At 35.7% G+C, this 25,752-nt stretch overlaps 2 protein-coding genes across 2 annotated transcripts; both read right to left on the bottom strand.

Annotated features, from left to right (window-relative positions):
* Positions 1 to 1,555: 1,555 nt before the first annotated feature.
* LOC149486325 (glutaminyl-peptide cyclotransferase-like) lies at positions 1,556 to 11,375 on the bottom strand. Its single transcript, XM_089697741.1, has 6 exons — positions 11,084 to 11,375; positions 8,762 to 9,092; positions 5,061 to 5,293; positions 4,349 to 4,574; positions 2,289 to 2,613; positions 1,556 to 1,776 (listed from the first exon to the last, which is right to left on the bottom strand). Exons 1-5 carry the CDS (start codon positions 11,174 to 11,176, stop codon positions 2,462 to 2,464), a joined length of 1,035 nt encoding a protein of 344 aa, XP_089553867.1. The 5' UTR covers positions 11,177 to 11,375; the 3' UTR covers positions 1,556 to 1,776; positions 2,289 to 2,461.
* A 4,584-nt stretch (positions 11,376 to 15,959) lies between these two features.
* On the bottom strand, positions 15,960 to 17,934 carry LOC149486324 (uncharacterized). Its single transcript, XM_089697961.1, has 2 exons — positions 17,751 to 17,934; positions 15,960 to 16,748 (listed from the first exon to the last, which is right to left on the bottom strand). The coding sequence occupies exons 1-2, from the start codon at positions 17,932 to 17,934 to the stop codon at positions 16,000 to 16,002; spliced, it is 933 nt and encodes a 310-aa protein (XP_089554087.1). The 3' UTR covers positions 15,960 to 15,999.
* Between the last annotated feature and the right edge of the window lie 7,818 nt (positions 17,935 to 25,752).

The raw sequence follows: 25,752 nt of genomic DNA, 5'->3' as shown, positions 1-25,752 counted from the left end.
TTATATGCAATATTATTTTTTCACATGAGCGTGCGGGGTTAGGTAAAAGAAACACATTTATTTTCAATAATGTATTTTTAATAACGATATAATATTTTTTTATTTAATTTTTAACACTAATAAGAGATACATTCATGTACGTTATAAATTACTAATTGTTCAGTGTTCCTACTTAAAACTAAAGAAGGAACCTATCAAACAAAAGTATTGTTAGTTAAGTACACAAAATTTTATAAAAAATATATTTTTGTAGGAGCTTTGTAAAACGTTTTGAGCTCGTTTTAATTTCCGCACATTATACAATTTTAAAAAACACAACCGTTTGTAGGAACTCAAAAACAATGTCAAAAGTGAACAACATAATAATATGTAAGTAGTTGGGAATTTTATAATATCTAAAAATATCATATACATATTAATTTTTTTTTTATTAATATAGGAGAGCAAGAAATGATTTTTCTTATTCACTACTAAATAATTAAAGGCAATCTCCATTTAAAGCGTTAACGTACTTTTTCTTAACACGATTGTTTATAAATAATTTTACGAAAATAGATAAGATTATTTTCTACATTCTACTCTCACGTAAAGCGTGGGCGATAACATGAAAACAAATCATGTTTTCAGGTATATAGTTTTAATGAAAATACAATTTCTACGTCAAAAACATATAGCATGTAACATTTTGTTTGATAATCTTTATAAAATTTACGTATTTATTAATTCATTTACAATTAAAATTTCAATTTACCCCTTTGCTTCGCATACCTTAGAATAGCATGCTTAGGTATATATATATTTTATTAAAATAGTAATATTCATTTAATTAGGCCTTTAAATTGATGTAGATATTTTTTTTAGATTTTTAGTTATTTTTAGTTGCGACACTAAATAGACGAAAGCTATAAAATGTTAAATAAAGCATAACAACACCAAGGCCTTTCAATTTACGCATTATAATAACCGCATAACGTATTACACACACACTTATGTACAATAGAAAATTATATGTACAATTATTATAGGAATGTAGCTATAGCGGAATGTTTAACAATACTTTCGCTTTTCATCATTGCTGCAACAATTTAAATTTTGTATACACTCATTGAGATAATATTACTACGTATGGAGGAGACACCACGAACAAAATCTGTGCGCCATTTTTTTGCTCTAACTAAGTTTTAAAAATTATTATCTAGTTAGGTACTTAACGATGAAAGTTATTCCTTTGCACTTTTCCGTATTATTTGTATTATTTGTGCAATATCGTAACACACACGAAGGCATGTTTGATGCGTTTCACTTTAAAACCATTAAAAAATACCGCTCATCATACGTCACATGACGTATGTTGAGTGGAACATAAGTGATGTAGGCGGTGTCGTCTCCATATTAATATTATCTCAATGTATACACTAATGTTAGTAGAGGATAATTTCATAATAACTGTGATTTAAAGTAATTTAACAAAAATGATGTATGTATGGATTTTATTTAAATATGAGAACCTGGGATAATAAAGTAAGTACATACTGCTGATAATTTGTTTTGTGTCTAGGTATATGTATACCTATATAGCTTTTCTTTTCATTTATATCACAAAAATATGTAAGTACATCTCACGGTATAATGCCAACAAACTTACGAGTCCGTACGTACTTACCTAAGATTTTTTGTCGTGTACATTATTTAAATTTTTATTGAACTGAAATCAATACATAAGTTTATTTGTGTTTATAAGTGGTATACATAAAATTCAAAAATGATATAATTAATCTCAATTATAGTCTGTCCACTATAAGAATTGCTTTTTGACAGCTCGACGGGTGATACCAGAAGTGATGTTCAAAAGATTATCGATTGTGATACCATTTCAATTATAAATTAAAAATATTATCATAAATCGAATCAGGTACGTAAATAATAATTACAACGTAAACGTACTAATAATTAATGTAATAATAAGACCACATATCTATGCATTGTATGTTAAAACTAAACTAAACTAATATTTTATTATTTATTGGTTTCTATCTTACAATTTGGTTGTCTTTACGTTTAAATTATATAACATAATAGAAGAGTTATTCTGCATCGGATATATTTTACAGAGTATTTCTATCGATTATTATAATCTATCGACCCATCATTGAATAATTCTGTGTAGACATCACTAAGTGGGCGGGACCTGTCCATGAAGAACGATAATTATTTGTATGACATTTTAACACAGACAATACAATCCTTCATAGGCGTGAAGCTGTCAAAAAGCAAATAATATAATGGACAGAGTATACACTTTGAAACAAATAATGTTTTGATTTCAAAATTCAAATTCACGTCAAATTGACAGCCGTTTCGCGCCAAATTGCACAGCCCACAGATAACATCATACAGAGTAATCATAGTCCACAGAGTAATCAAAGTCCACAGGGTAATATAACAGGAAACGCCACCGTCGCTAGGGGCTCACATGGAGATATTCAGCGACGAATACTCGGAAGATTTTGTTTAAATTATCTATGGTGTTGAAGTCTAGCGCGTTGATGTTGTCATCGGCGGTGTGCCATACGCTCGGGAACGGATTTGGAATTATATGCAGGATGTCTACATCTGAAAAGTTAAAAAATGTAATTATGTATAACATAATGCAGAAGAAAAACTAAGAGATGGCGAATGTTTTTGTTAGTCTAGAGACAATTTACATTTTTTAAAGCATTTTATAATAAGTTTTTAACTAAAATTTGCATTTCATACGTTAAATAACCGTTACACCGTAAACCGTTATTTAACGCTTCAAAAAGTTTACATAAAATATGTTACTTCTGTTGATAGCGAATTCTCAAATTTTCTGCGCTGATAACATAATGTCGATAAATATTACACATTGCATCAGCTACAAATTACTGTGTCGTGATAAGATGAACATTTGTCACGATTCATTTGATATAGATTTCCCACTAACGTATAGATTTTTATGTATTTATATAGCACAAGCTGCAAATAAGCAACTAAATAACCGATGTTGCTTTAAAAATAGGCATTTTGTCATATAATAAAATTTTCAAAATAATTTATAAGAAAAAAGGCATACATATATTTTAAAGGTAGGTATGAGATCATTTGCATACAAAGTGACTTTTATTTTCAGCTTCGTAGCTTAGTGAATGTGTCACAGCTCGCGTAAACTTCTCACATTACAATCGTTTTGATACACAAATTTCCACCTTTACACTCTAGTTCTCTTTTTGCCGCGCATATGTAGATAGGCAGTAGATTATAACTTAGTTATATTCAATTGTTGAGATTAAAAATTCAGAAACAGCCAGTTACATCGAAAATATTTCGAATTTAAAAACTACTCTTCTAAGGGCGTATTCAGAAAGAAAGCTTGAAACTTATAAGCGCTTATCGGCGCTTGTCATGTTCATATATTTTTCTGCGCGGGTTACCAGCGCTGACAAGCTCCGATAAGCCGATAAGCGTTTCAAGCTTTCTTTCTGAATACGCCCTATCGGTGCATTTACATCAAACGAGCGAATGCTCATTCTAACCATTATGTCAAATTATTCAAACTCAAACTCAAACATTCATTTATTCAATTAGACTACTATTTAGTAGCACTTTCGAATCGTCATTACATAGTATTTTTAACATTTACCACCGATTCGGAAAGCAGTATCTATGGAGAAGAATCGGCAAGAAACTCCATAGTTGCTCTTTTAAATAAAGTCAATAAATTTACATAATATGTAACTTATATCTACCTAACTACATAATATGCCAAAGAACTGTCCTGTGGTTTTTACGCGACAACCCTCCATGGGTCTTTATCGTCCATATATTCCTGAATACTGTAGTACGCTCTCTGAACTAGTACATTTTTTATGTAAGTTTTAAATTTAGAACTACTAAACTCTTTAATATTGTGAGGAATTCTATTGTATAAGCGTATACCTTAGCCATAAATGAATTTTTAACTTTAGCTAATCGAGATATTTGAGTGTCAACAGGCGTAGAGCATTCTTTTGTTGTTCTTATTGTGTTCGAAAAGATTCTATGCAATGTTCTACTACTGAACAACACTGAATACGAGTCGTTTACACTAAAAGATCACGAACGAAAGAATGCTCTTGCCCTATCTTTTTATTTATAATACTTTATTGTACAAAACAATGTAGGACATCTACTACAATTTAATAAGGTACAAAAATTTTGCACAATAGGCGACCTTATTGCTACACAGCAATCTCTGCCAGGCAACCTGGTAGAAAAGGAAATGTGAGAAGAAGCTAGCTCTATGTTCGTTTGATGTTAATGCAATAAAAAAACAATAAACATAACTCACCCCTCCTCATAAACGGTACATGATCGTCCTCTATAAACGCGCCAGAGCTGGCCAGTTTGAAGTACGTCTGTTCGGGCTTGCCCTGCGAGTACCCAGTCAGCTGTTTCAACTCACTCAGCCGCTGTTCAGCGCTTGCGAGGCGGACGTACCAGCGCTCTGTTGTTTTGAAGTAGCTGTAGAATGACGGGTCTGGGGTACCGAGGAGATCTAGGAGTACTAGAACGTCCTGGAAAATTCAGATATTTTTTGGGTCATTTTTTTGTGTGGCATTAAATATTATGAACTCGAATTATAATATTTCCAACGTAATCCATATCTCGACATGGAATACTTACTCTAAAGAAAAATGTTTCATCAAATTACATATTATATATTTTGATAATTTTACCGTGAATCGTGATCGATTTCATCTATTTTAATTACCATTAAAATACATATATTAAAACTATTGCGGAAGTCTGTACATAAATTACGTTTATATATTTTAACATTAATTAAATAAAATTATACAATAGAGATATACTAATTCAATAATAGAATTTAGGTACTTCTTATCTAAAATAAAACTAAATAAATAATTACGCACTACATCTATACAACATAGGCATTCTTTATAGTATTACATCAACAGACAATTTCCAACAAATATAGGTAACCATCAACACGCATAGATACCATCAGAAATAAATCGTACGTGTTCAAACCAACATACCATTCTCTGCAAGTGATTCGCGCCATCTTTGTAATGCATGTCATTCCACGTGCTGGCCAAATGTCGAGCGCCATAAATGGAGTCCTTCGGTCCCCAGTGACGGAAGGCCTCCTCCCCATCAAAGAATATGAACATCAGGCTTGGCGAGCTTGTTTTCAAGGGGTCTAGTAATGTGGACATGACCTTGGCGAGGTTTATCATCATGGCACAAGGAACCGCGGAATCTGTCGCGCCTGTTGACCAAGGTCGTTCGTGAGTGGCATGCTTTATGCTTTTGTGTTCTTAAATTATCTATGACTAAATTAGTGTACGTTATATTATAGTGTAAAGATTTGAGTTTTGAAAAGAATACCTACAATTTTTTAAACTCTCTACGTAGATGCCAAATGGATGTTTACCTAATTTTTATAACAATAGGGGCATCAAATATGCATAGCATAAATTTAAATATTATTATCATACTTCGAGTGTAGTGGATATCGTGTTTATTTTTACATTATCATAAATTGAATTATAGAACTTTGAGTATCACTATGCAAATTGCAAAGTGCAAATCTTTTCGATCTGCTCTAGCATTGCATCTGTCGCGTTAGAGTATATATTCTATATTCTATGGCTCTTTCCTCTAGGCTGACTATTTAAATACTTATTTACAAGTAGGTAGGTACCTATTTTAATAACGGATATAGATAACAAGGTCATATTTCCTTCGACTTAAGCTATAGAATTTAAATGAAAAAAAAATCCAATTCCATTTAGGCCCGACTTTTCAATGCTTGGATAAAACTTATCCGTCCAATAAAGTATTACACGATGGTATAAAAATGTCACGTTAACTGTCAAATACGGACAATTAGAATACGCTTTTAAAATGGTAGTTTTATACATTATTCGACGAATAAGTTTTAACCAAGGATTGAAAAATCAGCCCTTATTATCTTGTTTTAACTCTACAGCTTATTTATTTACCACTGACTCTGAAACCGTCATTTATTTTCCTTATTTTGGTGTGTTCAAAATCAGTTAAGTTGTCCTAAGCTTATAATGCCCATACAAACGAACAACTCGTTTCTCTTACAAAATTAGCAAAAAAAAGTATACGTGGATACATTGTGATCGCTCTACTTAATCATAATGTGTCGTTCAATCGAATCATTCGAATAAATAACGTTTTCTCGTTACGAATGAATTCACGCAGAGCAAATAGCAATCGGTATGTCAATAAAGACCTCATAAAAGTAGTGAGAGTTGCGTGGTCTAAGGCATGAGCTACGCAACAACTAAAAAATAATGTAGGTACGCTGTTTTTCTAAAGATTTTCTGTTATAAGACTATATTATTATTGTTAAAGTATATAAATAAGATAGTTCAAGAAAATATTAATTACGTACTTAATGGTTAGGGAGCCAGGTGCAAATTTGGTTAACTATTTCCTCTCAAGAGATAATTCGTCAGACGCATGAGAGTATAGTATTATAAAGCCTCGTGAACGTCAGCTGGCGCCCGGTTGGGGGGGTGCCTCCCACGCACATAGGAAAAAAAATACATTCATTCATTCATTTCCTCTCAGCTAAAAATTTGTCAAATTGTAGCTAACCCAATATCTCAACGAAAAAAATAGTCAGCTGGTTACAACATGGTGTATTATACGTCAGCTGGTGTCTCGAACATGGAAGTTAAATTTAAAGAAAAATTTATTTTCCGTTATTTCCTCTCAAACAAAAATTTACCTGATGATACCTTATATGTAACTGTGGATAAATATATATGTCAGCTGGCTGTATCTTGGTGGAAAAACCGTCAGCTGATACGGGAGGCTACAACCGCTCTTCCCCCCAACCGAGCTCCAGCTGACGTTCACGAGGCTTCATAATACTATACTTTGATGCATTTTACTAATTACCGCTTGAGAGGAACTTGGTCATAAAATCTGCTGCTGGCTCCCGGACCATAAGTCATATCACAGCACTTTTGATCTAAGCAAAATTATATGTATAAATAAATCTCCAATAAAAATTTCTAATTTCTAACCTACCCAATAAATTAAATGTAGACACAAGACTTAACAAACTCGATATTATGTGTCCTGTTTTTATCCTAAATCAGCAAGCGTAGAGGCTGCGCTAGTCATATAAAAAAGAGCAAAACAACGAGGTCAAAGGTGATTTACAATAAGCTACCGCCTACGGCCCAAGCGGCATGTAGCTATTTATTTAACTTTTATAGGTTAAAGGTTAACAATGCCCGAAGCATAGTAAACTCAGCTAATTTAATAAATTCTACGTGCTTCTACAAAGTTGGAATCGTGACCTTTTTTCTAAAGTTGTTATACTTTTCGTCCAATAGTTTACTGTATACATAGAATTTAAAAATTGGTTTATTTTATGTGCAATTGCTTTAAAAATGAACTCTGATTTATTGTGAAGTATTGAACTACAAGTTACAACATAAATATTAACTAAAAAATAAAAGATAAATGAATAAAACTTATTTTATAATATTTCGTCAATAATCAATATTCATCTTGAAATGTCACATCGATAAGTCGTATAATCGTATCCACGTAAAATAATAAGGAATCTGTTTGTACTAAATTATAAATTAATCATCACGCTTATCTGTTTGTTTGTTCCGACTTCCGACTATGTATAGAGAAATGGGACTTTCCCTGCAAAATCAGCTAGCGTCACTTATGTGTTTGGTTTGAATGAAGTTTATCTGTTATCAAGCAGTTCTTAAAAAACATAGAGAAGATATTATCATATTTTCATAATTAAGACGAAAATTTTTTTTACAAATCTCAAAGCTATATCATAGATAAAAAATGCAAATAATTAAATTTATCCTCATAAAAAATTAAATTACTTAATGAGGATAAATTTAATCTAAAATTAAGTGATATTTTTTTCCAACTAGCATTTTAAATTTAAATAAGTTATGAGCATTCTATCTCTAAACGTTTTTTCAAACGTTGATCATTTCTCAATTATGTACTAAGAAACGTGCGTACATCAGTAATCAATGGAGAATGGAATTTAAAGAGCGATTGATTTAATCTCGAACGTAAGATGAGAAATGAATACTGTTTACTTTGTCACAAATTTATAACATCACACTTCTATTTATCGTATACTAGCGGCTCGCCCCGGCTTCGCCCGTGGTACATATGAAAAATAGATGTTGGCCGATTCTCAGACTTACCCGATATGCACAGAAAATTTCATGAGAATCGGTCCACCCGTTTCGGAGGAGTATGCAGACTAACATTGTGACACGAGAATTTTATATATAAGATTTTAATTTTGAAGCTAGCCCGTGAACTAGGCTTGCGAACCCGCGGCTTTGACAATGTTCGGTTAAATTCCCATGAAAGTGTATTGTTTCAACGCAGTAAATAGAAGAAGTAGCCCATTGCCCGAAATTATTAATATATCTCCTATTATTTAGTAATTATCATATGATAATTGACAAGCTTTTATCAGAAAATGGATTGCTAGATCAATCTTTGCTACTTTTGGATTAGGATTGGTTATTATTAATATCGAGTGTATATCATTTTCTAGTATCCTAACTTTTTCCAGACATAAATTTAACTATAAAGCCGGCGCCGCTCTGTTGCGACGTGAAGAAAGATACATTTCCGCATTTGCAACATTACAGTAAGAAAGAAAGTAACGATCATAATTCTAATTTATACTCACCAATAAATACATGCTCCCTCGTATATTTGCTGTCATAATGGCACGCTAGTACCAAATACCTATCAGCGTTCGGGTTCAACCTAGCGATAATGTTCCTGAAGTTCAGAGTACCAAATACCGGCGTTTTATCCGGGAACACATCCTCTGTGACGTCCCAACCGAGATCCTTCATTTCGTTGACAATGTAATTACCGACCTTCTCATGGTTGGGAGTACCAACCACACGCGGTATCAAGATTTCATCGAGCACTTGTCTGAAATGTGCCCTGTCTGATAGTTTTGCTAAGTTTTTTATATCTCCATCTGTTAAATCTTGCGCTTCGTGGTAGTTCTAGAACAAAGTTAACAATTAATAGTTTAAAATTTAAATCATTCTTCAGGATAGGAGAAAAGAAGCGTTATGGTGTATTGACACATTCATGCAAATAGCGAGGCAAAGATATCGTCTAGTCAAAAAGCAAATAGCGAACACGATAAAAAATTTCGAAAGAGACTCATTTCATTAAATCCAATTTGAAACTATACAGGCGGGAAAAACCAACAGACGTATTTCGCATTTTTGTTTGAATATTTACGTTACATCGTGTCGGGGCCGGGTCGTGCCCCGTCCGTACCGCGGCCAGGGCACAATCAAACATTATTGTATACTTTTGTATTGAAGTGATTTACATATATGCCCAACCGTGGCTCGGCCGTGCACGGACAACACCCCGCCGGGCTCAGCGTTTAAATTTCGATGGGTATTGTATCATTTGTTTCCCAGCTTCCGTACGGCCCGTCCCCGGTGCGTTATAACGTGAATCATGATTTATTAGAAAGGATTTTAAGATTATGCACAATAATCATATAGATTATCAACTATCAATGATTCACTCAGAAGAGAGATAAAAAAATTCGGAAGTGACGGAGCGATATGGTATTAACCCACCATTTTTTCTAACATTCATTATAATTTATACATGATGCAGTTTATACAATCGCTACGAATTGACAATACTCCAAGGCAACATCCTTGTGCAAGTGAATGTGTTCTATAGGTTATATTTTCTAAAGCTTGATTATTATTAGCCTTAGTACATTGTAAAGAGAACCTTTACAATATTAATTATTCTATATAAAATATGAATACTCTATCAAAAATTATTTATTCAGAATTAATTACTAGTCTAGTCAATAAGGAAGAAAATGAGTTAAATTAAATAAGCACCTAAAAATGTGAATCAATAGCTGTTCCAATTTCATTTGAACCAAGAGAATAGCGAGATTTTCAATAACTTATGTGTTTTTCTTATACATAATCATCATCATCATAATCCGTTAAGTGATATTGGCGGGAAAGAGACAAATACCCAGTCTATAAAAAATTGGAGAATTTTATTTATTTATTATTTATTGCTCTGAGAATCATAAAATAAAACTTAACCTAAGAATACATTTGAACATTTTGCGGTCTTATCGCTTTGCAGCGATTTCATCTAGACAATTTTAATTATTTACTAAGACCGGTGTGTGATTACCAGATATTATAATGCACCAATAGACTCATGTATTCTAGAATATAATGAATCTATCAGCATTTCACAAAATAATAATATCTGTTGAATTATTTTTGCATGCAAGAGTTTATTATTTTTGCAATTAAACCTTCACCTTTATAATACCAGCATGATAAGATTAATAATATTTTTAAATAAATTAAATACATAAATGTCTAACATGCAAGTTGTGCAAGATAACAAGGATTAGTAGGTACATCAAAATAATCCTAAGATATTGAGATAAATTTAATTAAAATTTATGGATACTGATAAACTGCTGTGTGCCAATTGTAGCCCCTAGAAGTCAATTCACTCTATAAATATTATGCTTTTGATGATATCAAATCTTTGGTATGAAAGCTATTTATTTAGAAGTAACAACAATGTCTGGACTGATTATAAACAAATTCTATTTAAAAACTTTAGCTATACTCTCAGTCAGAGAAGGAAAAGATTGAAATAAAAATTGGTTCATTATAAATACATGCATAAGAATAGTTTAAAAGATCTTATTAATTTTATCTCAAAAAGCATGTTAAATAATTGATTTTATTGTTAGTATTGTAAACAATTATTTCTTAAATTAGGTTAATAACCATATCATGATTGTTTATATGAACACATTTTTACTTTGTAAACTTTTGACCCTTAATGCTTACAAATGATAAGAGAAGTCCATTATCAACGAATATAATTAATTAGTTATCACTTTCATGTTATCTCTTCATCCTAAATTACAAAATGCGTTATTCTAAAATAGTGTATTTGTAAAACAATTTCTTACCTTTTCTTGATAAAATTTTAAAGCAGGCGCATCAGTGTTTACGAATACAACACAAAATACCGTTAGCACGAAAACTGCAATCGCTTTTGCCATTTTAAACACTGCACAAATTACTATTTTTCACGAAACATATGTTGCGAAACGCACGTCTTCTTTACTTCTTCAAATACAAGTTTCTGATGTGTTTCTGATTTCTCCCACTATTCCGATAAAAGTAGTTTTAACCTTCGAAAGTTTTCTCGTTTCACATTCGACCCCCAACCCGACAGCCCTACCCATTCAATACTTTGTTTTGACACTGACAAATGACAGCCCGTAAACTTATATGCGAACTTGAGTGTAGCCACGTGAGTAACAACTTTTTACCAAAAACTTCATACCAAAATAACTTTTCTGAGAGATCAACATTTGAATCGAAATATAAAAAAATGAAAATTTATAAATAATATCGATTGAATACTTGTGTTTATAAATAATATTGATGGTATCTTATACATGAATTAATCATTTAACAAAAATAAATTCATTTATATATGCACAAATGAGGGTAAATCTTCAAATACAGCAATACTTATTTTCAAAGAATAAACATTTAACAGAACTGTTAGGCTATTTCAATATAAATCAAATCAAATATTTCTATACTCCCTAAGCAATATTCAGTTAGAATATTGCTTAGCGATGAATTTAGTATAAATATGTGAAAGTTAAATAAAAGTATGCTGTATATGAAAATATAACCTCTAATATTTTTTGGTGTATCGACGTATATCTTTTCTCATCTTCAAGAGAAATAAAAAAAAGAGCGTGTGTGCCGAGCATACGAGTTAGAAGTGTAAATTTCAAGATTCAAAGATACCAAAATCGTCGCCTTACTCCATTACGTGACCTTGAAATTTTACTCTCAACTCGTCTAAAGAAGTTGCACATCAAAAGTAATTACATCACTATTCATTCCAAACGAAATAATTAAATACATCTGCACCCCTTTAAGAATCGAAAGAAATTTACCCAGTCTTCAACTTGCGTTATCTATGATGAAGGAAAATGACGTCACAACGCGTACGTTACCAGGTTACTAACGTCATGAAATGTTAATAGGGTTTGTACAGCTATAAACTTTATGCGTACTAGAAATAAGGTCGAAATTCTTTTTCATATATTTAGTTAATAAGTTACAGTACACATAAGACCTCATTCACACGAGAGCTTTTTTAACGTCCGTTAAAAAAGCGTCCAAATAGAACAAATGCATTCCCAAGTATATGTTCACACGTCAGCGCTTTTAAAGCGCGACGCTTTTTTATCGCGCAGTGTTCTATTTTCAACGCTCGGCGTTGGGCGTTAAATAAAATAGACCATAGGAAACTTCTTACTATTATTCAGACGAGCGCTAAAAAAGCGCCGGCGCTGCGTTCAGTATGCCGCACGCTCGCTCAGCGGTAGCACGTGTTTGTTGTGCTTATAATCATCAGAAAATCGATACGATGTCGTGGATTGTTGATCCCGAACTATTAATTATAGATGTGGAGTCTCGTCCGTTCCTGTATTCAAAATCGTTATAGACATTTGAAAATAATTAAAAAAATTCCGGGGTATTGCCTTAACTCTTCGTACAGTGTCACAAACTGCCCTTTTAAGTATCTCTGTTCATTCAGAGGATGTACCCAGAATGCCTTTTGTTTTCTTTTTCGTCTTTTAATAACACAAATCGCTAGTGCCAATCTATCTTTCTTTCTTTCTTTCAAATATACCTAACATATAAAAATTAAAACAGTAGGTATTTTTATCATATTCCTTTAAGTAACATGTTTATCGATGACGAGTTTGAACAAATACCTAAGTAGGTACCTAAGACCTCATTCACACGAGAGCTTTTTTAACGTCCGTTAAAAAAGCGTCCAAATAGAACAAATGCATTCCCAAGTATATGTTCACACGTCAGCGCTTTTAAAGCGCGACGCTTTTTTATCGCGCAGTGTTCTATTTTCAACGCTCGGCGTTGGGCGTTAAATAAAATAGACCATAGGAAACTTCTTACGCTAGCTCTTCACTCTCGTCGAGGTTAGGCGAGGGAGCGCGAGCACAAGAGTGTAGTCGGAGCCCTCGCGTCACATCGCCGTGCCTCGTCTCGCCTCGTCTGGTCTCCGTCTGGAGTCGGTTTTTGGGCGCGAGTCAAAGGACGCGAGGCGCGAGAGCAGACGAGGCGAGGTGCGGCGTCCACATTCTCGCGTTCAGTCAATCAGTATATAGATGTTATATCATGCATAGATTTTATCCACCATCGCCTTCTTCTCCAACGCTTTTTAACTTTTTAAGTGTGATATACTTTAACAAAATTCATATACGCAAAGGCGCATAGAGTTGCGGCACGTGTCACTTCGAGCACGTCCATTATGCTCGCGACACAGAGAGAAATGAACGAAGGCGAGAGTGAAGATGGATACAACCTCGTGTTGTCTCGCCTTTTTTTTTTTTTTTTTTTTTTTTTATTTTTTTTTTTTTTTTATAGTGGGGAAATCTTCGAAAGATACCCATGGCCCCCGGGGATGGAGCCAAGGGTTATGTCGGATTCTTACCGACTAAAACCCCACTGTGTTCCGTCGAGCCGCGCAGTTAGCCGGGGCCGCGGGTACTCTTAGAAATCGTCCACGACCCCGGCAGCGGACGCCCGGTTACGGGCCCACCTCCGTTACCACCTACGGCTGCGCGCGTGCGCGCCTCCTCCTTCCTCTGCGAGGCGGCATGAGCGGAACACGTCTCATGTCACCTCACTGCCCCGGACGATGGAGCATGTCCCCGGTCCATCGTCCAGAGCCCTTCGCTAGGGAGGCAGGTCGCGATCGCTAGCGACCGCGACTCGGCGTCGGCGCCTAAAGGGTCGCCGGCGCCGCATCGGGTCCGCGAGAGGGTTCCCCTCACGAACCCGCTCCGCCTCCTCTTTTCGCACCATCACCTCCTCACAGAAGGCGACCACCGCACGCCAGGACCTGGAGCCTCCAACCATGGCGCGAACCAAGGACGGGAGCGAGAGATACGGCCCCACAGCAGCGACCAGTCGCTGTCTAGCCACGGACCACGCAGGACACACACTCAGCGTGTGGTCCGCTGTATCCTCCTCGCTTGGGCACCAATGGCAGGCCATGGTTGGCTCCCGGATCGCGACTCGACACAGGTATCGTCCGAAACACCCGTGTCCAGACAGTACCTGTGTCAAGCGGAACGTGAGAGCCCCATGTCGTCTGCTGCACCATTCTAAAAGGACCGGCCGGATGGCCTCCACCGTCCTTACACCTGCAGTTGGGTTCTCGAGACGCCGCACCCATTCCTCCATCAGACGCTCGCGAGCCGAAGCCCTCCAGCGCGAGACTTCTTCGGGGTTTGGTTCCAGCCCCGAAGACCTGGACCCAGCAATTCGTCGGTACACGTCCGCGAGTACAGCAGCGTCAAGTTCCCAAGGGGGGGTTCCGGCTAGTACGCAGGCTGCTTCAAAAGAGACAGTCCGATATGCCCGCGATATTCTTAGCGCCATGACCCGTTGCGGACGACGCAGAAGGGGTCTAGTCCGGGCGCTAAGAGAATCAGCCCAGATGGGCGCTCCGTACAGGGCCATTGAGCGGATGGCACCGGTGTAAAGCCGGCGACAGCTATCTCCAGGCCCCCGAAGATTGGGGAGCAAGCTTCCCAGTGCCCCGGCCGCTCGTGTTGTCTCGCCTTGCTTAACCTCGCTAAACCTCGCCTCGCCTAACCTCGACGAGAGTGAAGAGCTAGCATCACTATTATTCAGACGAGCGCTAAAAAAGCGCCGGCGCTGCGTTCAGTATGCCGCACGCTCGCTCAGCGGTAGCACGTGTTTGTTGTGCTTATAATCATCAGAAAATCGATACGATGTCGTGGATTGTTGATCCCGAACTATTAATTATAGATGTGGAGTCTCGTCCGTTCCTGTATTCAAAATCGTTATAGACATTTGAAAATAATTAAAAAAATTCCGGGGTATTGCCTTAACTCTTCGTACAGTGTCACAAACTGCCCTTTTAAGTATCTCTGTTCATTCAGAGGATGTACCCAGAATGCCTTTTGTTTCCTTTTTCGTCTTTTAATAACACAAATCGCTAGTGCCAATCTTTCTTTCTTTCAAATATACCTAACATATAAAAATTAAAACAGTAGGTTTTTTTATCATATTCCTTTAAGTAACATGTTTATCGATGACGAGTTTGAACAAATACCTAAGTAGGTACCTACAAGTAGTTTATTAAGAACAAACTTTCCGAGGAATTCTAAGCAAATATAATAATATAAATATCATAAAGATATTACGCAACTGACATTACGTAATTATTTTAGCAGAAACCATTTCCACGTCTTACTGAAGCCAGAGACGAGACATGAGTGATTTTAAAGCGATAGAGCGAGGCCACATTAGTACGTTGCGTTGCGGTGCGTCGCGTCATCGCAACGGATCAACGCATTGTATGCCACACCAGAGTTGCGTCGACGCATGTCGTCGCAACGCAGAAGGGCGACGAAGCGTCTCAGTTCAGCCCTCGCAATGGATCGATACAAACGTGTTCTTTTGTTGCTTTTATTACGCCACCGCCGAAACAAACGTAGAAACCAAAAAAGATTCTGGATATCTCCCGTGATTGCATTAAGAAATAGTGATGGTCAGTTTTTTATGCAGGAATATAGAGAGTTGTTGTTAGATGAAGATAAATTTTTCGCATTTTTTAGAATGAGTGTGGCCAGCTTTAATTATTTGGTGATAACCTTAGAACCACATTTAAAGAAGCAGTATACCAATTTCAGGAATCCAATAGAACCAATTGAAATGATTGGTATCACATTGAGGTAAGTAAAAGAAACAACATAATAATCAGTTATTCATTTATTGTGTTTTAATACAGTTTTATTTAAGGATCAGTATTAGAGATTACAGCAAAGTTATATTCTTCTTCTTGACTATCATCAGTAAAGTTACTAACTGAAGTGTTTGATAAATAAGTAGTTTCGAATTCAGCCGTTTGATACCCCGATGGCGATGGGGACTGGGTCTGTAGTCCTGTCTGATACTCCGATGGCGATGGTGACTGGGCCTGTAGTCCAGTTTGATATCCACGTGACTGCATTGTTGTCGATTGATATTGTTGTCCCGTATGATATCCGCGTAGCTGCCATGTTGTTGATTGAGTCTGTTCCCCGAACCGCATTTCGGTAATGATATTTATAACTTTGCTTTGAAATGTCAACGTTTGTAATTCCGTAAAGTCGTTTAAAGAAGGCAGAATACCTTTAAAAAATGATAGATGGCGATTTTCTTTTTCCTGCAACGCCTCTAACATTTGCGCCTCGACATCATCTATTGCTTGGTTTGATCTCTTGCGATTAGCAGGTACGTAGCGAGAAGGACCTGGAGGTAACGATGACATTTGTTTTGTCGCACGTGGAGATGATGTTGTGTTTTCGTTTCGTTCCACTCCTTTATCAAGGCTACTGTCAGTTTTATTTTGAGCAACTTTCAGCAAAAACAGCAATTGATTGTAATAATGATATTTTTTCATTTGTTTTGCCTCTGATCCTGATGAACTGTTATCCTTTATTTTTTTTACGTATCGTAAAAAGTTGTCCTTCACGCTTCTCCATTTTTTTACAACTTCGTTACCTGCAAAGAGAGAAAAAAATATGTAGGTAGGTAATAATACCCTTTGTTTGTATTGCAGGTATTTGGGCAGTGGAAATTCGATGAGGGACTTGCATTTCAAATTTAAACGTGGAAGGTCAACAATTTCTATTATTATTTCGTCCGTTTGTCAAGCTATCTGGAAATATCTTCGACCACAGTACATAGAAGAAATCACAGAAGAAAAACTAAAAAATATTGCATTAGATTTTGATCGCAAAGCTAACTTTCCCCATTGCTTCGGGGCAATTGATGGGAAACATATACGTTTAACAAAACCAGCGAATAGCGGCTCTCTGTTTTATAATTATAAACATTATTTTTCAATTGTTTTGCTGGCGGTTGTAGATTCCAATTATAAGTTTGTTTTTGTCGACATGGGCGCATATGGAAAAGAAAGTGATTCTACCATTTTTAGAAATTCGAAACTGTACGAAGTTTTAATGAGAAATGAACTACCATTGCCCGATGCTCAACCACTCGTAAATGATCATGGTAATGAGCCGCCAATCCCATATGTACTCGTCGGTGATGAAGCTTTTAGTTTAAGTAAGCATGTTATGCGTCCATATGGCGGCCAAAATCTCAATGTGAAACAAAGAATTTATAATTATCGCCTTAGCAGAGCCCGTAGATACGTGGAATGTGCATTTGGGATCATGGCAAATAAATGGCGTATTTTACACAGGCCAATCGATACAGCATATGATTTAACTATTGATATTGTGAAAGCTTGTTGTGTTTTACACAATTTTGTCACAGAACACGATGGTTTACGGCAACAAGACAAGATAACAATAAGTAAGTTCCCACAATTGCGACCCCACATCATCGGAGAATCATTAGCTCAAAATTTTATCAGAGACCAATTTGCTAATTACTTTATGAGTCCCGCAGGCGCTTTACCATGGCAGTTGAAGAAGATTTAAATTAACATAAGTACCAAATTATATAACTAAGTAATTATGACATATGATAACTTACCAATTTTGTTCTTTTTAGCATCCTCAAATTCGTCGTAATTTTCAAATAAATTTTTACAAACAGCTGCCCATTCGTTTGCTTTCCGGAATTTATCACTGAAATGTTCATGTCCTTTATCCCATATGATCGGTCTTTCTTGCACCAGGGATATGAGAAAATCTATATCGATATCGTTCACACTCATGATAAAGATAAAAAATATCGTTGCGCACGTCTAGCTTGCTCCTCTAGCAGCGAAACACTATCCGTTATTACACCGGAGCTCCGACAGCGCAGCGCATCACTCTCCCCCCGCTTCGTCGCTTGTCCGTCGATCCGTTGAAACGTCGCATGCGACGACGCAACGCATATGTGGCATATCATAAAAAATATATGAAAAATGACGCAGCGTCAACGCTGCGACGTCGCAGCGCAACGCAACGTACTAATGTGGCCTCGCTCTTAGTATGAACAACCACAGAGAGAACGTTTAAAAAGCGCCAACGCCGGGTTTTAACGCAACGCTTTTTTAACTCTCGTGCGAATGAGGTCTACAAGTGGTTTATTAAGAACAAACTTTCCGAGGAATTCTAAGCAAATATAATAATATAAATATCATAAAGATATTACGCAACTGACATTACGTAATTATTTTAGCAGAAACCATTTCCACGTCTTACTGAAGCCAGAGACGAGACATGAGTGATTTTAAAGCGTTAGTATGAACAACCACAGAGAGAACGTTTAAAAAGCGCCAACGCCGGGTTTTAACGCAACGCTTTTTTAACTCTCGTGCGAATGAGGTCTAAAATAAAAAAGTATAGTAGGTATATCTAATATTCCCGCATCTTGTTTACGCAAAACTTTCCCGTGGGCGCCTAATAAGTGTCCGTTACTTTTAAGAAATGAGAAAAGCCTGTGGGATGCGTATGAAGCCGTCAGTCGAGCCTATTTTTAGAAATATGAAAATGTAGGCTAGGTTTAATTTTCGAGCTGATTAGATTTCATGGTCTATACAAATATTATGCAAATATTTAAGTGTCGGTGACGGCATAACATAAAATTAATTTATTGTTTACTAGCTGTCCACCCGCGGCTTCGCCCGCGCATATAGAGAAAAACCCGCATAGTTCCCGTTCCCGTGGGATTTTCGGGATAAAACCTATCCTATGTCCCGGGGTTAAAAGTATCCTAGCCTATGTCCTTTCTCGGGTATCAAAATATCTCTATACCAAATTTCATGCAAATTGGTTCAGTAGTTAAGGCGTGATTGAGTAACAGATGGTAACAGACAGACAGTTTGGTAGATAATTACATACTACTATTATTTTATTTAATAAAAAAAAATCGATTATTTAAAAAATATTAACCTTGTACTTATTTAAAAAAGGCTACCTAGGCACACGTTTTCTTCCATTGAATAGGTTTTCTTCCATGTGGTCTTTCCATATTGCCATCTTAGACAAATTTTATATTCGTCCATGATATTGCTTAAATAAATTTTAATATAAAAAAGACGTGTGGCACTCGGGGACTGCCGCGGTAAAGCTATTGCATGCTATGCCTACAAGCCACACCTCCGTGCCCGTCGGAGTGGGGTGCGTGAGGTTTTTTCGTTACGGAATTTCTGGATACGGTCCCCACGCCAAAGGCCCGCGATAGAAGCTATGCAATAGCTTAAAATATCAGTATTTACCTACCTGAATAACTTTTACGCACATTATTTTCCTTATTACCCCAGAGGGATTCCCAACTTTCTTAGAAGAGGGTATCGACTCGTTTTGTTTATAACTCTAATAAAATAAAACGCTTGATGGACAGACAAGGAATGAAAACTATATTTTAAAAACCGAACATATCTAAACCTAACACACATCTTGCTACATGTCGCTACTAAATAGTTCGTATATGAGTGATATTGTCGATATAAAATAACACCCCTACTTATCACAATATTCACTAAACAATCATATACAAAATTATTCTATACAAACTATGCCAAGAAGCAACATAAATTTATAAAGTAACTAATATCTGGCCTAGTTAAGACTGACAAGTACATCAAACTACCAATTAGTTGTTGATAGGGCACATGACTATTTGCCCCTACTGGACCTTTATTTACATTTAATTTGACCTCCATCGGAGTATCAACAGTCTTACAATCACTTAAATTAAATCTGCTTAAAAGTTGATCAATATAAACTTCCTGACTCAAAGTTACATATCCTTTATCTTTATTAAAGGTTACATTCATTCCAAGACATAATTTAGCTTCACCTAAGTCCTTAATGCTGAAATTATTAGATAAAATCTGTTTCAAGTTATTAGTTTCAATTATATCATTGGAAAATATAAAGAAATCGTCGACATAGACTGTCACAATGGTCTTACAATTATTAATATTCTTTGTATACATACATGGTTCTATTTTTGACCTTTTGTAACCATTACTGATCAAACAATTATCAACCTTTTTATTCCAAGCTCTAGAGGCTTGCTTAAGTCCATAAATGGCCTTTTTAAGTTTCAATACTTTATGATCTGAACTACTACTATTATAACAATCTGGCATTTTCATGTAAATGGTTTCCTCTAAATCACCATTCAAGAAAGCAGTCTTGACATCTAAATGGTGAACATCCATACCTAACTTTACAGACAATGCAAATAATAGTCGAAGGGTTGTATGTCTCACTACAGGCGAAAATGTTTCTGTGTAATCTACACCATATTTTTGGGTGAAGCCCTTTGCGACCAAACGAGCACGATAACGCACATTGTTTTCACTATCGTACTTTTTTCGTAACACCCACTTGCACTGCACTATAGTACCATCTTTTGGTACATCTACGAGTTCCCATGCACTATGATTCTCGAATGACTGTAGCTCATCCTGTACTGCCGCTAACCAATGTTCTTTCTCTGGACCTTCCAAAGCTTCCTGCAAGGATATCTCATCCATGAACATGTTGTCATCTTTTATACAAGCACTTGCAAATCCATATCTGTCTGGCTGCTGCCTACGCCGAGGACCAGATATTATGTTGACATTGTTCAATATAATAGAGTCTTCATTGTCTGTTGTACCAGTCTCAGAGCTATCTAATGTGTCTTCTTCACATGGTACATATAGTTCACTGCTGTCATCTGTGTTCGAGCTCTCTGATTGTTCAAGTGAATCTTCCTGAGGTGTCAAGTCTTTTTCCTCCACTGGAACCATATTCACTTCATCTGAACAATTTTCCTGTACCTTCAGATCACTCTCTGTCTCCATCTTCTCCAACACTATAACATCTCGACTGGTAGTAATGGCATTAGTCTTCGGGTTGTAAATTCTGTACCCTTTGACCTCATTGGAATAGCCGACAAGGATACATTTATCAGACTTTCTGTCCCACTTTAATCTCTTTTGTTTCGGCACATGTACCATGACTGTACTACCGAAAACACGAAGATGACTTACATCAGGCTTTCTGCCTGTCCATATCTCGAAAGGAGTTTTATAATTTAATGATGCGGTCACAGTCCTGTTCTGTAAGTACACTGCTGTGTGTGCCGCCTCTGCCCAAAACCTTTTCTCGAGACCTGCATCAAACAGTAGACACTTGGCTTTCTCAACGACAGTCCGATTATATCGTTCCGAGAGGCCATTCTGCTCGGGAGTGTATGGGTTCGTTTTGTGATGTACGATCCCATGCGACTTCAAAAAATTGTCAAACTTACTGTTGCAGAATTCTGTCCCGTTGTCACTTCTCAAGATCTTTATGCTGCAATTAAGTTGATTCTCAACCTCTGCTTTATACTGTTGAAAACATGTTAATGCCTCATCTTTACTTTTCAAAAATAAATGTATGTCATACGACTAAAATCGTCTATGAACAGCATAAAGTATCTAGAACCACCTAGAGATAGGTTTTCCATTGGTCCGCAGAGATCAGTATGCACAATATGTAGCAACTCAGTACTTCTGTTACCTTCTTTGGGAAAAGGTAAGCGGCTCTGCTTCCCCTCACAGCATGCAACACATGATGACTTTGATATATCAGTCTTACTATCAAGTGTCAATCCCTGTACAGCATCTTGCATCTTGTTCAAATACTGGCTGTTGACATGACCTAGACGTCGATGCCAAACTTCACTGGACACCATCACTGCAGCCGATGAACAACACTCAGGCATGTTTAGTTTATACACACCATTCAACAGACTCGCTGTAGCCACTAATACTCCTGCTTGGTTGAAAATCTGACATCCATTATTGTTGAATGAAACTTTGTTTCCTTTTGATATAAGTTGACTAACAGACAACAGATTTGTAGTCAACTTCGGCACGCATAATACATCTTCCACTGTAATATCGTATTCACAGGCATGCGTCTTTGACGTAATCTGCACATCTCCAGTACATACTACTGGTATTTTATCTTTATTTGCCACGACAATTTCTTTGATCATAACATCTCGCGACACATTTGACAACCATTCTTCGTTCGCGGTAAGATGAACACTCGCCCCGGAGTCAATATACCAGTCACTTTTACAAAATTCACCATTCAGGAACACGGCGCTAAACGCGTTACTTCTTGTGCGTTCATTTTTATTTGTATTCGACGCATTTTTGTCCGAAAATGTACACTGATTGCGATAATGTCCTGTTTGTTTACATTTGTAGCATCTAATGACTTTTGGTTTTGACTTTGACAAGTTTGACATCTGTTCAGTGTTACCAACATTCCGTTTCATCTTATAACTCGCAAATGCTCCACTGGAATTGGAAGCGCTACTGTCTTTGCCATTTCCACTTTCTTCCATGTCCAATAATTTTGTTTTAATGGCGTCTGATGTCAATGGTATGCCGCAATGTTCAATCGCCATTATCATAGGGGAATATTTTTCTGTTAATCCCGCTAACAAAAGCGATGCGACCCACTCATCATTGATATTAAAGCCCGTACCGCTTAATTTTTGGCTTGTTTCAATGATTTGTGTCACGTACGAAGTCATTGAAGCACTATTTTCGAGTCGTATTGAAATCAAACTCCTCAGCAAACTGATTCTTCTCGTGAATCCTGAGTCATCAAATAGGTTCTTCAATTTCTTCCACAGCTCATGTGTCGTTTGTACACTTTTTATATGCACATAAAGCGACGAATCTATTGTCATGATCAGCTTAGCTCTGGTTTTCGCGTCACCTGCTGCTCCTATTTCTGCTGGTACAGTCTCCGACTTGATGCAATCAGACAATCCCTCCAGCACCAGAAAATTCTCAGCCGCAAAAGCCCATTCGCTGTAGTTTTCACGTCCTTTCAATTTAGGAACACTAACAAGATAATTCGTCGTCATTTTCAACTAAAAAATCTGGGCCCATAACCTCTAATAAAATAAAACGCTTGATGGACAGACAAGGAATGAAAACTATATTTTAAAAACCGAACATATCTAAACCTAACACACATCTTGCTACATGTCGCTACTAAATAGTTCGTATATGAGTGATATTGTCGATATAAAATAACAATAACAAAACTTATAATTATTAAAACGGGATTTCCAATCTAATTTCGTTGTAATATTTTGTAATTAATAGAAAAGATGATATTATATATTTATAAATCTTTGCAAAAAAATTGTAACTAACAATAAACAGATTCTACTTTTACTTTCTAAAGCCATAGTATAAATAATTATACGAGCTTTAGTTTAACATAATTACCGTGGCTCTTAATTTAACAAAAGAAAATAGTACAACTACACACACACACACTCATTCACTCACTTATACACATACATCTGCACACGTATTATATTTGTAAACTTTAGTTAAGGTTGATGTTCCGACCGTCCCTCCATACATTTTTGATTACCTCTAAACACTTAACACAGACACTATTTCTTTAAAACTAATCATTTTATCACTTCTCTATAATGAAATGTGTGCGCGTTCGACCTTTTTAATCAATAATTTACAATATTTACTTAGAAAAACAACAGTAAAATACCGGAAAAATTTGACACTTCTACAGTAGTGTGCGTGACTTTTGCCAAGCGAAACACGACATAAAGCACGACATCTAGCGCATAGACTATATACTTATTACCATTACAGATCTAGCGCGTCAATGTCTAAACGAAAGGCGATGTTTAGACATTGACGCGCTAGATGTCGTGCATTCGCGTTCGTTATCTTATGCATAATGAGCATAATTCTAATAAATAAAAGTTCTGTGTAAAAATTGAGTAATTTCATTTCCAATCGTTCAAAGAAAATAACAATAAAATAAAATAAAACTAATGACCTTAGAAACTATGTTTTTTTTTATTTATTACTCATTATTGTTCGTCCGTCGTAGGTCTGTAAACTGTATTGTACACTGAAGGTAAATGGTACTGTAGGTACTTTAGTTCGGCGTCGTCGCTCGTCGGCTTGATATAAAATTACATTCTTGATTTCATTGACACGCGCTATGATTTGCGCGCGGAATTTCTTGTGTTGTGAATTTATTTTTGTATGCTATGCATTTTAATTGATTCAAATTGCAATGTTTCTCTAGTATGCATTTGAGACTATATTGTAAATTGTAATAATTGATCGTGGGTATAGTAATTAATTATTCTAATAACGCAATTAGTAATATATGTATTTTCGGTGGGATTCAAAACAAAAAATTGGCCCGTGATTTTTATGAAATTTCTCAATCATAGTTCATACACATGTATGACGAAAGTGATTAGTATTGTGGCTAACATTGACTCATCAGTTCATCACTGAAACCAGTGATAAATCAGTACCTATATCATATTGTGTTTGAATATTTTTAAGCAATGATATAAGTATACAATTATTATAAATCGGTAAACTATCAAAGTAATCACAAACTTGCAAACATTGGTAAAATGTCCAGTAGTTTATGAGCCTATTCATTACAATCAAACAAACAAACAAAGTTTTCCTCTTTATAATATTAGTGTAGACAAACACTATGAATACGATCACGAATGCAAATTCGGGGATTTTCTAATTATTGCTAAATAATATTTGAATTCGTTTTGAAATACTCTATAATTTTTAGTGTATAAATAGACATTTATAATGTGGTGCTCATTTTTTTTGTACTGCTAACGCTATTGTAGGTACCTATTTTCGTTGTTTTATTTCAAGTGAACACGGCCATACAATTTTGTCACGAGCCGCCTATGATTGTAGGTACTTTTGTTAGGCTCCTTCGTCGTCCGCGTCGGCTCGAAAGTTCTTGATTTCATTGTCACGCGCTATGATTTGCGCGCGGATTTTCTTGTGTTGTGAATTTATTTTTGTATTATTATTTTTTTTTTATTTTTTTTTTTATTTTATTGATTCAAATAAAATATTTCACTAGTATGCATTTGAGACTATATTGTATTATGTATAATTTATCGTAGGTATAGTTATTCTTATAACGCAGTTATATTTTCGGTGGGACAATTTGACCCGTGATTTTTCTGAAATATCACCACGTTGCAAATCACATCAATCATACACACGTATGACGAAAGTATAGTGGCTATAATTGACTCATCAGTTCATCACTGAAACCAGTGATAAATCAGTATATCATATTTTATTGTGTTTGAATATTTTTTAAACAACGATATATACAATATTATTATAAATCGGTAAACTACCAAAGTACTTCCGAATTTTCAGACAGACAAACAAGTAGTTTGAACACGCAGTTTTCTTATACTAGTAGCAAAAATCAAAACCATAATATTATGTTTACCTACTATATTTTACTAAAAGTCGAGTGCGTCGAAATCGTAAATAATAATATGTTTTTCACCTTCCTGGTTATTTTCCCATAGTAAATAGTGTTTTAGGTTTGTTGTTGTAGGTAGGAATAATAATAATTATTCTTACATGTTGGTTATGAAATGTATATTGAAATAATTTACTTTTACAAATCATTAGTGATATAAGTTTTGAGTGAAAATGCTTGGATCAGCATAATATTATATGGTACTTCAAATACATGTTTTGATA

Source organism: Colias philodice, chromosome 8 (assembly GCF_061535455.1).
Source record: "Colias philodice isolate Cphi_HAF_F1 chromosome 8, ilColPhil1 Martin Lab GWU primary, whole genome shotgun sequence".
NCBI classification, from domain to species: domain Eukaryota; kingdom Metazoa; phylum Arthropoda; class Insecta; order Lepidoptera; family Pieridae; genus Colias; species Colias philodice.
This window is presented reverse-complemented; position numbering and strand designations above follow the sequence as displayed.

Excerpts from the sequence above, each read along its gene's own strand:
- LOC149486325 (XM_089697741.1), bottom strand. The coding sequence starts at position 11,176 with ATGGCAAAAGCGATTGCAGTTTTCGTGCTAACGGTATTTTGTGTTGTA. Across the intron at positions 9,093-11,083 it reads TAAAATTTTATCAAGAAAAG|AACTACCACGAAGCGCAAGA; the intron begins GTAAGAAATTGT and ends ACTTTGTTCTAG. Across the intron at positions 4,575-5,060 it reads CGAATCACTTGCAGAGAATG|GACGTTCTAGTACTCCTAGA; the intron begins GTATGTTGGTTT and ends TGAATTTTCCAG.
- LOC149486324 (XM_089697961.1), bottom strand. The coding sequence starts at position 17,934 with ATGAGTGTGAACGATATCGATATAGATTTTCTCATATCCCTGGTGCAA. Across the intron at positions 16,749-17,750 it reads TGCTAAAAAGAACAAAATTG|GTAACGAAGTTGTAAAAAAA; the intron begins GTAAGTTATCAT and ends CTCTCTTTGCAG.